The sequence below is a fragment of the Micromesistius poutassou genome (genome assembly GCF_964030765.1).
Source record: "Micromesistius poutassou genome assembly, contig: SCAFFOLD_3863, whole genome shotgun sequence".
NCBI lineage: Eukaryota > Metazoa > Chordata > Actinopteri > Gadiformes > Gadidae > Micromesistius > Micromesistius poutassou.
In genome coordinates this window covers 1-14,858 of record NW_028179451.1, presented here as the reverse complement: position 1 = coordinate 14,858, position 14,858 = coordinate 1, and the positions used below count along the sequence as shown (strand labels likewise).

General features: G+C 47.3%; 1 protein-coding gene and 2 long non-coding RNA genes across 3 annotated transcripts; all 3 read left to right on the top strand.

Annotated features, from left to right (window-relative positions):
* Positions 1-357: 357 nt before the first annotated feature.
* LOC311372827 lies at positions 358-1,103 on the top strand. The gene is made up of 3 exons (XR_014642078.1): positions 358-456; positions 601-666; positions 1,028-1,103. It is a non-coding gene; the product is annotated as an uncharacterized lncRNA (long non-coding RNA).
* A 3,368-nt stretch (positions 1,104-4,471) lies between these two features.
* On the top strand, positions 4,472-5,145 carry LOC311372830. The gene is made up of 3 exons (XR_014642080.1): positions 4,472-4,600; positions 4,734-4,829; positions 5,081-5,145. It is a non-coding gene; the product is annotated as an uncharacterized lncRNA (long non-coding RNA).
* Positions 5,146-10,030: 4,885 nt separating this feature from the next.
* Positions 10,031-14,657, top strand: LOC311372829 (acetyl-CoA carboxylase-like; the record flags this gene model as incomplete). Its single annotated transcript, XM_084489780.1, has 7 exons — positions 10,031-10,051; positions 10,139-10,569; positions 12,711-12,843; positions 12,962-13,100; positions 13,210-13,319; positions 13,690-13,771; positions 14,490-14,657. Coding segments are annotated over 7 exons (1,084 nt in total), but the record flags the coding sequence as incomplete, so codon positions are not given.
* Positions 14,658-14,858: the final 201 nt, after the last annotated feature.

Genomic DNA, 14,858 nt, shown 5'->3' with positions numbered 1-14,858 from the left:
GGATTGAAATGTCATTTGAATTTTGCAACACACGGAGCGTGGCGAAGTGCATTGCAATCACGGGGACGCTATAGCTTTTCAATTTGAATAAAGGAACTCAAATAAATTGACAAAATGTTATTCTATTTTTATTGTTAGAACTTTTGCAAATTTTATTGAGGATTTCATTGTCACTTTGCATATTAAAATACACTTTAAATAACGTAGCCTATTTACAAATTACATTATTAAATTGCATAATGAATTGTCAATTGCACAATGTAATGACTTATTGAATTGCAAATTGCAAATTGCATTGCTATTTGAATTTTACTACATATATGCTTCCATAGGCGCACACCTGCATGTAGTTCCGCTGATTATTTCGCGGGTCTCGGTGCGGATCGCGCTGCGTCTCCATTGAGCCTCACTGTGCTGCTGCTGCTCGCGCTCCGTCAGCTGTTGGCTCCACCACAGGTTAGATTGAAAAAGACGCTGAGCCGTCTCCATTACACGGTTAATATTGATGTTATTTTAGTAGTTTAACCGAAACATGGTTAGAAACGTCCGGTTGAAGTTATAAAAGTAACTAATGATCCGTCTGGTCCTTTTGTTTTCCAGGTTGACCGTCGGGTTAATTAACGAACACTTTTTGAAGTAAAACGGCCCGCTACATCCGGACCTGCTGTGAGTAGGACACTTATTTATAATTGATCTTAATTGTTTTTTACTCTAGGCCTACTTGATAAGTTGAATAATAGTAGTTCTGGATGTATGTCGTCGTAAGCTGTTTTTAATTGAGTTAATTGATATTTTTCGCCGGGTGACGCGGCTGCAGATATTTATCAATGACTCCATGACGGAGTTGGCGGCGGAAGACGTAGGGGGGCGGGGCCATGACGTCACACAATGACTCCGCACTCGGTTACCGTCGTAGTTAGATGGGAAAAATAACTTATTTTAATAACTTATTTGGATTTATTGGATTAATCACTAATTAAAACACACACACAAGCCGTAAAACTAATCTCGTTGCTCTCCTTCACAGCTCAAGAAGAAGAAACAGATTCTGTGAGTATCACGATCGAACCACGAAGAAGAAGAAACTGCGAACTGTAAGTCACATTTTCTTTTAATGCTGTGGGCTGACAGCGTTTAGTTTGAACCGGTTCTCAGGCCCTGCCCCACGTAGGCCCCGCCCCATGTAGGCCCCGCCCCGCCCCATGTAGGCCCCGCCCCGCCCCATGTAGGCCCCGCCCCGCCCCATGTAGGCCCCGCCCCGCCCCATGTAGGCCCCGTCCCGCCCCATGTAGGCCCCGCCCCGCCCCATGTAGGCCCTGCCCCGCCCCATGTAGGCCCTGCCCTGCCCCATGTAGGCCCTGCCCCGCCCCATGTAGGCCCTGCCCCGGCCTCTCTGGCCCTGCCCCGGCCTCTCTGGCCCTGCCCCGGCCTCTCTGGCCCTGCCCCGGCCTCTCTCTCTCTCTCTCTCTCTCTCTCTCTCTCTCTCTCTCTCTCTCTCTCTCTCTCTCTCTCTCTCTCTCTCTCTCTCTCTCTCTCTCTCTCTCTCTCTCTCTCTCTCTCTCTCTCTCTCTCTCTCTCTCTCTCTCTCTCCTAGTGTTTAAGAGGCCGTCGTCACGTCAGTTACATGAACTGGAACGTCCTTCAGGATGGAGACAGGGACTCCTCAAGGAGACACACCAGGGGGCGAGATGTGAGGGCTGTCCCTCTCAGCAACTAGAACCCAACCTGGTTCCTGCACCTGAGAACCATGGCGCACGTTCCAACGTTTCCCTCCGTACGCTTTGAAGCCCTAGCCCCCCCACCACTGGTCTCTCCATCAAACCCTCCACTGGTCTCTCCTTTCTCAAAGACCTACAAACCCAGCGCTGGTCTCTCCATCAAACCCACCACTGGTCTCTTCTTAAAGACCTACAAACCCACCACTGATTTCTCTTCTCTCAAAGACCTACAAACTGGTTTCTCCTCTCAAAGACCTACAAACCCTCCACTGGTCTCTCCTTAAAGACCTACAAACCCACCACTGGTTTCTCCTCTCAAAAGACCTACAAACCCTCCACTGGTCTCTCGTCTCTGCGGGGCGATGGCCTCCGTCGATCGAAAGGGAGTCGGGTTCAGATTCCCAAATCCGGAGAGGCGGAGATAGGCGCCGCGAGGCGTCCAGTGTGGTAACGCAAACGACCCCGGAGAAGCTGGCGGGAGCCCCGGGAAGAGTTCTCTTTTCTTTGTGAAGGGCAGGGCGCAAAGACCTACAAACCAAGCACTGGTCTCTCCGTCAATCCCGCCACTGGTCTCGTCTCAAAGACCTACAAACCCAGCGCTGGTCTCTGTCAAAACCTCCGCTGGTCTCTCCTCTCTCAAGGACCTAAAAACCCACCACTGGTCTCTCAAAGACCTACAAACCCACCACTGGTCTCTCAAAGACCTACAAACCCACCACTGGTTTCTCCTCTCAAAAGACCTACAAACCCTCCACTGGTCTCTCGTCTCTGCGGGGCGATGGCCTCCGTCGATCGAAAGGGAGTCGGGTTCAGATTCCCAAATCTGGAGAGGCGGAGATAGGCGCCGCGAGGCGTCCAGTGTGGTAACGCAAACGACCCCGGAGAAGCTGGCGGGAGCCCCGGGAAGAGTTCTCTTTTCTTTGTGAAGGGCAGGGCGCAAAGACCTACAAACCAAGCACTGGTCTCTCCGTCAATCCCGCCACTGGTCTCGTCTCAAAGACCTACAAACCCAGCGCTGGTCTCTGTCAAAACCTCCGCTGGTCTCTCCTCTCTCAAGGACCTAAAAACCCACCACTGGTCTCTCAAAGACCTACAAACCGAGCACTGGTCTCTCCGTCAAACCCTCCACTGGTCTCGTCTCTCAAAGACCTACAAAGCCACCGCTGGTCTCTGTCAAAACCTCCACTGGTCTCTCCTCTCTCAAAGACCTACAAACCCACCACTGGTCTCTCCTCTCTCAAAGACCTACAAACCCTCCACTGGTCTCTCCTCTCGTTTGGCTTTGTATTCCTTCGAGTATTGTCATTGTTTGTGTAAATACACAATCTAATAACTGAAAATAAAGAAGTGTGATCTTTAACCTGGTACTGGTCAATCTTTGCATGTCATGGGGCACTACTTCATGTGAGGGGCAATATTTAACCTGGCATGGGGCACTAAGTGTGAGCGGGGCAATTGTTGACTTTGCACGGGGCATTAAGTGTGAGGGGCGATCGTTGCCCTGGCATGGGGCACTAAGTGTGAGAGGGGCAATCTTTAACCTGGTACTGGGCACCACATGTGTGAGGGGAAATTTTTCTACTTCTACTTGGCTTGTATTACCTGAACATTTTAATTTTCAGCTATAGGAGGATGCTACTCTTCCTGAAACACCCTTGTGTGTCATTTGGTCGGATGTTTCTGATGACTCAAGTCTGTGGCCTAAATCAAAGAGGATAACAAAGTGGGTGTTCAATACAGCAAGCCTGGAGCGATCTAGCATCTGGATCTCAATTCGACCTTCTACACACTGGACAGGATGACTTGAGTGTCATGCAGCTTGGACTGTAGTGTGACTGAATCATGCAAACAATGGGAAGCGACAATGGCTACTTGGTACAATGGATGATGGACTAACGGCATTCCGAATGGACAGAATCGGATGAGAAACCAACCAACTAACTGAAGATGGAAGATGAAACATTCTGCAACGTGGCTTCCCTACCTAACCTAAACATGATGGACTGCTGGCAAGCCCTCTGGAGCTCCTGTACTCCTGCCCTGAGATCCAAGTATTTCTCGGGCTGAATCGGAAACCATCTTGGAAACATCCCAACTAGCGTCCCTGTCGAGCTGCAGTTGTGCTCTTCTTCAGAAGAGGTGAAGAAAGCCTCACTGGGGCTTCAAGGTCTATGAAGAGGAACGTTGAAATGTGCGCCATGATTCTCTCCTGTAAGAGCTGTTGTATTCTAGTCGCCGAGAGGGGGAGCCTCACAGCCTACCCTTTGGCATTTCTCCTTGGGGAGTCCCTGTCACGGTCTTGATGGACGTTCCAGGTCATGTAACTGATGTCACGACAGCCTTTTGAAAACTTTGTTTCTCCTGAGGTGGAACCTCTACAGAACTGTAGGCGTCAGATGGCACAGTATCCCAGCATGCATCTCTGGTCACTCAGATCACACCCTGATCAGTAAGGCAACACTCATGCGATGTGCATGCAATGTTTTAGAGAGTAGTAAGGAAGTAGACAAAAGGCATGAGAACAGTTTGTTATTTTGTACTGTTGTCAGCCTTGTTTATGTGTGGGAATTATTTGCTAAATGGGGGGGATATGAAATGTATTGTAAGTCAATTATTTGTACATGAACCAACAGCAACAAACTACTAGATCTGCTCAAGGTAAGTCTGTTGGCTGTATTTTGCAACAAGGCGACCAAAGCACCGCAAGATCTCCATCGTCGTTCCAGCTCAAGGTAAGGGGCTTCTGCGGGGGGGTTGGTAGTTAGATTCGAGACCGCGATGTGCACGGGTCTATAAAGATGCTGTCTGACTTCACAGGATCTCCTGGACCAGGGTGGACCAGAGGTTGAGGACCAGCAGGTGACCAGATCCCACTGGACCAGGTATGGGTCACCAGGGTGGATGATGATGATGATAATGATAATGATGATAATAATAATAATAATAATAATAATGTGGATGTGTCTAGTGCTTTTCTCGCACTTAATTATAATGTAGGGTAACTAGATCCCCTAGACCAGGCATGGGGTACCAGGCTGGACCAGAGGGTATCCAGATCCCCCTGGACCAGGAATGGGGCACCAGGCTGGACCGGAGGCTGTGGACCGGAGGGTAACCATAACCAAACACTTGACACCTAGAGGTTCTTTTTAATTATTTCAAACGATTCGTTTTTCCTTCAGATTTTTCATTCTGTGAATTTTAGCCAAAGCTGTGATTTGAAGTAATTAAGGTCACATCAGCTGCTACTACTATAGTTTATCCAGCGTACATCAAGGTGGACACTAAAACGTAACAGCTGGTCACACTCAAATCTGGTGACGTAACATCACTCTTTTAATGTGTGTTTGTATTGTGAACAGATTAAGCTGACGACCCACCAGGAGCGAGACGAGGACTACGATGGGACTGCTCAAGTCTTTGGAAGGTTAATACCAACAGGTTTTTTTTACATCGTTTCACCACCAAAGCTATGCTGTTAAATTCACAGAATGTTTTACTATATTCCTGAATTACAAATTCCCAAGTGTGTGCATGTTTCATGTTGAAGTTTAAAATTTGATTTGATTCAGAATTATTTAAACAAGGTGTCCAAAGAATAATAAACTACTACCACTGTGTTTCTAGTGTAGAATTCTCAAAACAAAAGTATTTTCTTCAACACAAATTATATAAACTAAAAAAATTATGGAGGAGGAGCCACCTATCTGGAGGGAGACCCGGAATCCGGTTAGCCGCCTAGCTGGACATCGTTAGCCTCCTAGCATAATGGATATAGTTAGCTTCATAGCATAATGGATATCGTTAGCTTCATAGCATAATGGGTATTGTTAGCCTCATAGCATAATCAACATTGCTAGCCTCATACGAGTTATCTATATCATTAGCCTCATAGTATAATTGATATTGTAGCATAATTGACATTGGTAGCCCCATAGTGTAATCAACATGGTAGCCTCATAGCGTAATCGACATGGGTAGCCTCATAGTGTAATCGACATTGGTAGCCTCATTGACATTGTTGGCCTATGGATAGCAACATTGATCATGCTACGAGGCTAACGATTTGTGTTTTTCCTCTTGCAACATTTCAGTGACCCACCGACGGCGCCTCATCAGAGCTGGACGGTGGAGACTTCAGATGCAACTTCTACCTCGCAGGACGTGACTTAAGTCACGGGTTGTCAAGGGTTCCTTGTTTCTCAAGGGTTCCTTCGCGGGTTCCTCATGGTTCAGTGTTAGGGTCAGATGGTCTCACGATGAACCGTTGTTTTTTTAAAATCACATCCCAGAATTGTTTCACTGTGTGCACAGATGTTGAAATGTATACTGATGTTTTATGATATAAAATCATTTAAAATGACCTGGTTGTGTGGCTTGTTGTATGGTAATTTTTATTATACACATGCATGTTACCCTAATGAGGTAAGGTTACCTCTCCCCTATATCCTAACCTCCCCCCTCCCCCCCCTCCCATATCCTCTCCCAACCTCCCTCCCCTATACCCTAACCTCCCCCTCTATACCCTGACCTCTGTCCTCCCCCATACACCCTTACCTCCCCCTCCCCCCTCCTTTACTCATACCCCCCCCCCCCCCTCCTCTAACCCTAACCTCTCCCCTCCCCTATACCCTAACCGCCCACCTCCCTTACCCTCACCCCCAACCTTACCCTAATCCTCACCCTTATCCTCATCCTCACCCTTATCCCTAACCCTAAACCTAACCTTAACCATAGCAGCGAATATCAAGCCAGTAAAAGCATGTATGATATTAGTTAACCAGACAATCAGATGGACAGTGGCTATACAGTATAGCTAGTCTAGCTTTCCAACCCAATTTTGTGTAGCCCACTTTCGTGAAGTGTGTGATAAACAGGAAAAGGTCCTGCCACACTTTCCTGACATCTGGAATGGGGTATTTTTTGGGATTACTGTTTAACTACTGTGTTCACCCAGCTATGAACTGAGACTTGATAAATCATATTATCAATATATAACATTTCTTGCCTTTTCTCTCTATAGTGTAACACTATAGTACCATTGATACACTTAATACTAACCATCATGAAACGTATAGCAATACTAACCCACTCTATATATCTCTCTCTTCCCCCTTACCTCACTTGTGAGGTAAACCATTACCAGTCATTAGCCATCCTTGTATTTGGCCCTCATCGCACCTGAAGTCCCATCCCTATGACTGCCCTACCATCACCTGTTGCTGTCCCCTTGACCGGATTCCTGGCCTGCGCTGCCTAGAGATCCACTACTGCCCTATGACAATTCCTAATCCCTATGACAATTCATCCCTACACTAGACAATTTGAACTTTCTGACACTAAATGGGATTCATGCATTATCATACTGGTAAGGTAACCATCCCACCTCTTTGTAACATACACCCCAGGTGGCTCTAAACACCATGTTCTATTCTCTACACCTAACTAACCTATTAATTTATCATGTATACAAACCTCACTGCCCTGTAACTGACCCTAGGCAGATGGGTCAGGCCCTCGGGTCGTGGATCTGCTCGAGGTTTCTTCCTATATGTATCTCCAATTCTAGGGAGTTTTTCCTCGCCCCTGTTACTCATGGGCTCTCTCTGAATGTTCAATACTCTGTAAAGCGCCGTGAGACGTGTAATGTTTTGGCACTCTATAAATAAAATTGAATTGAATGTTAACTTGTGTATAATTCCCAATTTTTATTGATATATTTGCACTTTTAATCTTTCTGAATTCTACAAGGCAAATATTAAGTTAAAACTTAGTTCCCCGGCCCCATTCGTCTTTGTAAGGAAATGTTCTATTTTGTCTAATTTTAGGCAAAGTATAAGACAATACTTTCTTAACAGTATAATTGGAACCATGAATAAGTCGTTCAAGTAACAATATTGAAATACTAACATTGTTGGGTAAGACAGAATTTGGTTTTATTCTGAATCCAGTGAAACAGATTGGTGGTTTTAGCTGATATAAAAACTTTCAGGTGTTTATTTATGTTTAAGTATTTGGCAGACGCTTTTATCCAAAGCGACATACATAAAAAATACATATAAAACAATCACTGTAAACATAATCATTTAAGGGAAGAATGTAATACAAAATATCAATACATAGTGTCAAGACAGAATAAACTCTGCTGCTGCAGCAACAGAGATACAGTCTATAAGTCCCTAAGATATCTAATGTATTCATACATTGTTTATGTAGGATATACCACGTATATGTAGGGCCTATATATAACCTAATCATATTGTTTCTTCTACTTAAAAATAGCTGACCGTTTTTTTCCCCTTCTCGGGGATTATATTCCCAGTTTTGATCTCGGACGTCTGGTCACTTATAGCATATAAGAATATTCTATTAGTGTTAAGCCAACTATGAATAATAAAACACGCCAAAACATGTGTCCTTTATCATAGCTACACGTATGACAAAAAACCGCGTGAAAATCAGTGGTATTCAGTGAGGTTAGATTAATTAAATGCGCTGACAGTTCATTGCTCCTGCCAAATGAATTACACTGAGTGGAGCGGATCACCACTCCAAGATGGCGGCCCCGCGTCTCGTCAGCGCCAGTAGGCAGTAGCGGTCGATGTTGCGTCTACTTAAAAGATGTCTATGGGTCTATGATAACAACCCATGGTCAATTCAGTCTTGTCGTGAAAACTCTTGGAAAATGCAAAAATGTTAAGCCGGATGGTACTCGAATATCAATGTTTTTCTGCAAGGTTGTTCTGTTTTCAAAGTTTCCCTTGAATACTTTGAAAACGATTTGAATGATCACAATTTGATTGATTTACGATCTATTGGCATTGAACGGCAGGCGACAGCTAACTAAGTGTGCATTGTGGTGGACACACGCCTTCACTGTATCTACAAGTCGATGTTCTTTATTACGGTAATCCTCGATCGCATCCCCGCCCATACCACGCCTACTTTAGGGGCGGTTCCCTCGCTCAGGAAGCCCCCCCCCTCCCCTTCGGACTAGTGAACGTCCACATGTTTACCAGATCTCCCCAGGCATGAGCCGCCTGGAAGTGTTCTTGACGGTAGGTGATTTAAGACCGTCCTGGTTGCACTCATGATGAGATCTTCGATAGAGAAGCTCTGATCGGTGGTTTAGTGAACCTGGAGGTTCTTCAAGGAGACGCAGTTACAAGTGGACGAGAATGAGGCTCAGGTCAAACCAGGTCCGGTATATTGCACGTTAAGAGCGCTTAGAGTCTTTATAGCTGTCGTTGTTTCCGGCTGTCAACAACACGCTCCCACATGTTGTTGTTGTTCACATGTGAACTTGAACCTGTTAATCTGTATTCAACTGTTAAAGGCTTCCCTGTAGGGTAGCTGCACAAGCAATGCTACGGCATTCCTAATACCTATAAGCTGTCTCATGACATATGCAAGAAATAAGTAAAATAGTATTAATTAAGTTATGGCTATAATAAAGTATCCTAATAAAGTATAAAAATACCTTGGTTTCAAACTAAAGTGATGAGTTTGTTATAGTTATGCAGGATTGCATCATTACTGTCACACTGAAGTTATCCCCCTGTGCAGGCTGTGAACTGAAGAGGTTTTGCACGTTAGTTTGACATTTTAATATTCTCTAATGATCGACTTTATTTTAATGTCTGAATTGAACATAACGCCTCTCTTTTAAAAGCCCTCAGTCAAACTAAATGTTTTTATGACCTCTAACAGGTACTGGTGCTAGAGGTTATACTAGCTGCCATCTGAAAGGAACCGTTTTATGGAGAGACATCTTATCAACGAGAGGAATTAATAACTGGTTGCTATCGCAATAAAAGGGAAGTGGGCTCACCTCACCTAACCCTCTAGTCAGGCCGGGCGTCACCCAGCACAAACAGCCCATTTGTTGCGTGATGTCTTTATCGGAGCTCACTTTATTTCCGAAAGTCTAAGTTGTCTGTGTGGCTCATATCTGCGCTGTGTCCACCTCCACTAATCAGCGGCTCACCCCGTGCCTAAGTGTTGACCTTTATCCCACAAGGCTGTCCTGCCTTGTGGACAGCCCTGTGACAGCTGCCAGAGATCAACTGTTTATTCCTCCCTTAGAAGATGCAGCTTGTTTCACCGCATTCACACATTCGGTTAGAAGACCAGCCTCCTCCCTCGCTCAGAAGATAGTCCTTATCGAAGGCTGCAAATACACAGTACAGTGTGGCGTTTGGAAACACATGTTGCTGATCCAGTTCCTTCTCCCTGCATTACAGAGCGGGTGCCTGTGAATGCTGCCTCTCGCCGTGCTGGGATTAGGCCTCTTCATCTTGTTCCTAGGGTGGATGTTGCACACCCAGGCCAAGGTAGGCATGCCTGGAGGAGGACAAGCTTCTGCTGCAGTGCCGGAGGAGCTGCCCACTCACACTCACGCCCTCCCTCGTCCAGGGAAGCAACCCCAGCAGCCCGCCGCCACTAGCAGCACCGCTGCCCCCGCTGGCCAGGAGGACCCCGGCTCTCAGGACGACGGCGCAGCGACAGGTGCTGCTCCAGAACCTCCAGCGGCCTCAGGAGCAGCGGTAGGAGACCCCCGACCAGAGGAGACCTCCAGCGAAGGGGAGGCCGAGAGGCAGCTGTCCACAGCACTCCGCCCCCTGATGGCCTCCAAGAGTCCCAGGCCCAAACTGGCCTTCATCCTGGGAGCTTCCGAGGACAATTCCTCTGATGATGACGGGCCTCTGGTCGCCAAGCCCCCATCAGGTCCCTCCCAGCCCCCGTCCTCCTCCACCTCCAGCTCCACCTCCACCACCACCACCTCCACCACCACCACCACCACCCCGCGGCCGACCTGCCCAGCACCACCACGGGCAAGCTCTGTGATGAAGTAAGCACGCACACACACACACACACACACACACACACACACACACACACACACACACACACACACACACACACACACACACACACACACACACACACACACACACACACACACACCCTAGTTGTGGCTGAAATCAAACTTGGAACAACAACCTGAAGAGTGTGTGTGTGTGTGTGTGTGTATGTGAGAGAGTTGACATGTCTGATTGTCCTCAGTCTGTCTTCCCAAGCTGCCTGGAGTCAGGTGACGGCTGCGTGATGGCTGCGTGAGGGCTGCGTTTGGGCTGCGTTTGGGCTGCGTGTGGGCTGCGTGTGGGCTGCGTGTGGGCTGCGTGTCCTCTCTAGCGTTGTTATTGTCGCATGCCACACACTTCTCGGTGCTATAATTGGAACCACTCCCCATGCCACTCAGACCAGGTCCGAGTGTGGCAGGGTCACGTTACCGCTGGACAGAAACACATTGTATGAACACACAAACATTGTATTCTTGTAATAGATAAAGAGCTGATGCCTTCCTTGCTTTCTGCTCTCCATTCTTTATTTAATTCCATGAGTTTAATTTGATTTCATTCATCCTCTCTTTCGTTATGTTGCACTGACAGAATGACAGAATGACTGAATGACGGAGGGATGTTCTGTTTGTCTTGCTGTTGGAGGGACAAGTAGCCATAATCACAATGTAATGAGATTTAGTTCTTGAACTCATCATCATCTGGTGTGATTGCTTTGACCCTCAAGGTCAAATGAGTAAATATGAAGGTACCTGTGGCTCTCGATACGTCTTCTGGTCTGTTGGTTGAGTATGGGGATTATTGACAGGGAAGGACCAGTTCTCTGTGCTCTTCTTCAGTCATTTGTTTTCTAAGTCCTGTTCCTTGGCTGGCCTGAGGGTGTGTTTACCTGTGATAGGGTAGGCCCAGGCACGTGTCTGCCAGGGTGTATACCTCACTGGGAGCGGGAAGCAGCTGGCCCAGAGAGCGTAGGGGCCGTCAGTCATGTTATCATCGTGTCCTACGTGTTAACTGCACCGGTGAGGTCTGCATGGCGCTGTGCTACAGAGACAGCAGGATGGGGCCAGGGTTCAACTGGGTTCAGTGCCTCTGAAGGTTGGTTCCATTTAAAACCAAATGGCTTCACTTCCTTCCTTTGCTTGTTTGTGGACGTAGCCTTTATGATTCTGTGGCTAGCACAAAGCAGCACTACTATAGGGTAAACCATCTGCATTTCATTCCATTTGGAGTGAGTGGTCCGAGGCCACAGCATGTGCGTAGTGTGTTGTTGTGATGTTACAGGTAGAGGGTTGACGTTGCACATGGAGGTCTGAAGGAAAACAAAGGCTCCATTTGAGTGGTAGGAAGTGAAGCAGATTATCAGACCACGAGAATAAAACGGCCACTCTAACAGAAAGTTCCCCTGCAGCATTCACTATATCTGCATGTATGCCCACACAAGGAATAAACACCCTGTTCCCCATAATGTTAACAACAACAGACGTGTGTTGACAGAGCAGAACAATGTTGAATTGAATTAATATCTTGTTTTTTTCATGCTTAAGAGCAAGGAAATTAGTGGAGTCCAGCAACAAGTGGGAAGGTTATCTTGTTAATCTCAAGTGTACAAAGTTGGAAATAGGAGAGTTAAGTCTAAAGTTCATATCATCCTGAATAATACAGTATGGTGACCGTAGCTGAGAGGCTGAGCATGAACTGAAGAGTGCATTTAGAAGCTGTCAGTGTTGGTCGTGAAGGCTGCCTCTCCCACTGTAAACCTGCAGTGATGGCATTGTTTAACTCAAGATAAACAAGTCCGATTCTCTCCATGTGACTCGCAAACGTGTTCATGACGAGTGTGGTCCTAGACTCAAAGTCTTGGACTATGGTCTTGGACTATTGTTATTATTCAGTGACCTTATGTAGGCCTCGGAAAACAGAGAAGATGGACAGATCTTCACCTGGGCTTCTGTTTATCTGCTGCTGCTGGATCTTCATCTGTGCCGCCCATGTGAAGGTTCAGGTGTGGACGTTTTGTATTGCGGGGGTGTTTGGAGGCTTCCTCCACCTGTCATTGAGATGTAGAGGCATGAGGATGTAGATCTGTACGTGAAGCAGGTGGTAGCACTAATCAACCCTTTGTGTTGTTCAGGCCTAGCATGTCCGGCCTCCACCTGGTGAAGAAAGGACGTGAACACAGGAGGATGGATCTGCAGCGAGACTTCACGGTGGCCTCGCCTGCAGAGTTTGTGACCCGCTTTGGTGGCAACCGGGTCATTGAGAAGGTAGCGTGGTCTCGGCTCTCTGCCCTCGCTTCAGTATCCTTGGAACTATGATTTTAGTGCTTTGTAAACTAATCCACCGTGGACCACCTCCTCTCTCCGTCCTCTCGTGGTGTTTCAGGTGCTGATCGCTAACAACGGCATCGCGGCGGTGAAGTGCATGCGGTCCATCCGCCGGTGGTCCTACGATATGTTCCGCAATGAGAGAACCATCCGCTTCGTCGTCATGGTTACGCCTGAGGACCTGAAGGCCAACGCAGGTAGGGAGGTTCGGTTCGGTACCAAGCTGGGTTATAAACACAGCGGTGTGTGGTGGGCACCTCCTCTAACCCCAGGCATAACACGCGTTGCTTTCGCTCTTCTTTGTAGAGTACATCAAAATGGCGGACCACTACGTGCCCGTACCCGGAGGGCCCAACAACAACAACTACGCCAACGTAGAGCTGATCGTGGACATCGCCAAGAGGATCCCGGTCCAGGTAGCACTCATCAAGTCCTCAGAAGACCTCACAGTCACAGTAACCAGTATTGTTGGATAGAACTCTGCGGTACTTAGGGACTGTGTTCTTAGGGACTGTGTTCTTAGGGACTGTGTTCTTAGGGACTGTGTTCTTGGGGACTGTGTTCTTGGGGACTGTGTTCTTGGGGACTGTGTTCTTGGGGACTGTGTTCTTGGGGACTGTGTTCTTGGGGACTGTGTTCTTAGGGACTGTGTTCTTGGGGACTGTGTTCTTGGGGACTGTGTTCTTGGGGACTGTGTTCTTGGGGACTGTGTTCTTGGGGACTGTGTTCTTAGGGACTGTGTTCTTAGGGACTGTGTTCTTAGGGACTGTGTTCGTCTCCCCCCAGGCCGTCTGGGCCGGTTGGGGTCACGCATCAGAGAACCCCAAACTACCGGAGCTGCTGGACAAGGCTGGGATCTCGTTCCTGGGTAAAGAGCTCAAAGGGGCGTGTGTTGAGGATATGTTGTTCATGTTTATTCTGGTTTGGGGTTTCAAACGGTGGTCGGGCGGTTGGCATGTGGACAGATTCACACGCAATGAGTGAATGTTGTACGTCCTTCAACAAAAACAAACGTAGTACTTAGCATGGTGTAGCATCTTATCCTAGCTATCTGTTGTACACGTGGAATGGGTTAACCTAGTGATGGTTAGTGTGTACGGGGAATAGGTTAACCTAGTGATGGTTAGTGTATACGGGGAATGGGTTAACCTAGTGATGGTTAGTGTATATGGGGAATGGGTTAACCTAGTGATGGTTAGTGTATACAGGGAATGGGTTAACCTAGTGATGGTTAGTGTATACGGGGAATGGGTTAACCTAGTGATGGTTAGTGTATACGGGGAATGGGTTAACCTAGTGATGGTTAGTGTATACAGGGAATGGGTTAACCTAGTGATGGTTAGTGTATACGGGGAATGGGTTAACCTAGTGATGGTTAGTGTATACGGGGAATGGGTTAACCTAGTGATGGTTAGTGTATACAGGGAATGGGTTAACCTAGTGATGGTTAGTGCTGGCTCTTGGTTCTATGAACATTATGACATATGATCATTACTGTACCCACAGAGATAGATTGTTGTTTCTCTTTCTTCTGACTAATGAAAAGCGTCTGCTAAACGCCCTGACTGTAACTGGACTGTGTGCAGGCCCGTCCAGTAAGGCCATGTGGGCGCTGGGGGACAAGGTGGCCTCCGCCATTGTGGCCCAGAGCGCAGACATCCCCACACTGCCCTGGAGTGGATCAGGTGACTCCTCCTCCTCCTCCTCCTCCTCCTCCTCCTCTGCTGCATGCCTCTCCTCTGATTGGTCCATGAGTGATGGACCATCTGAACCCGTTTCATAACCAGAACACAGAGCGATGAATCCACCCCCCACCTACTCATTATCTTATGTTAAACAAAGTATATGGGTATACATCTGAAAATCTTTAAACATGCGTCGTGTGTGTGTGTGTGTGTGTGTGTGTGTGTGTGTGTGTGTGTGTGTGTGTGTGTGTGTGTGTGTGTGTGTGTGTG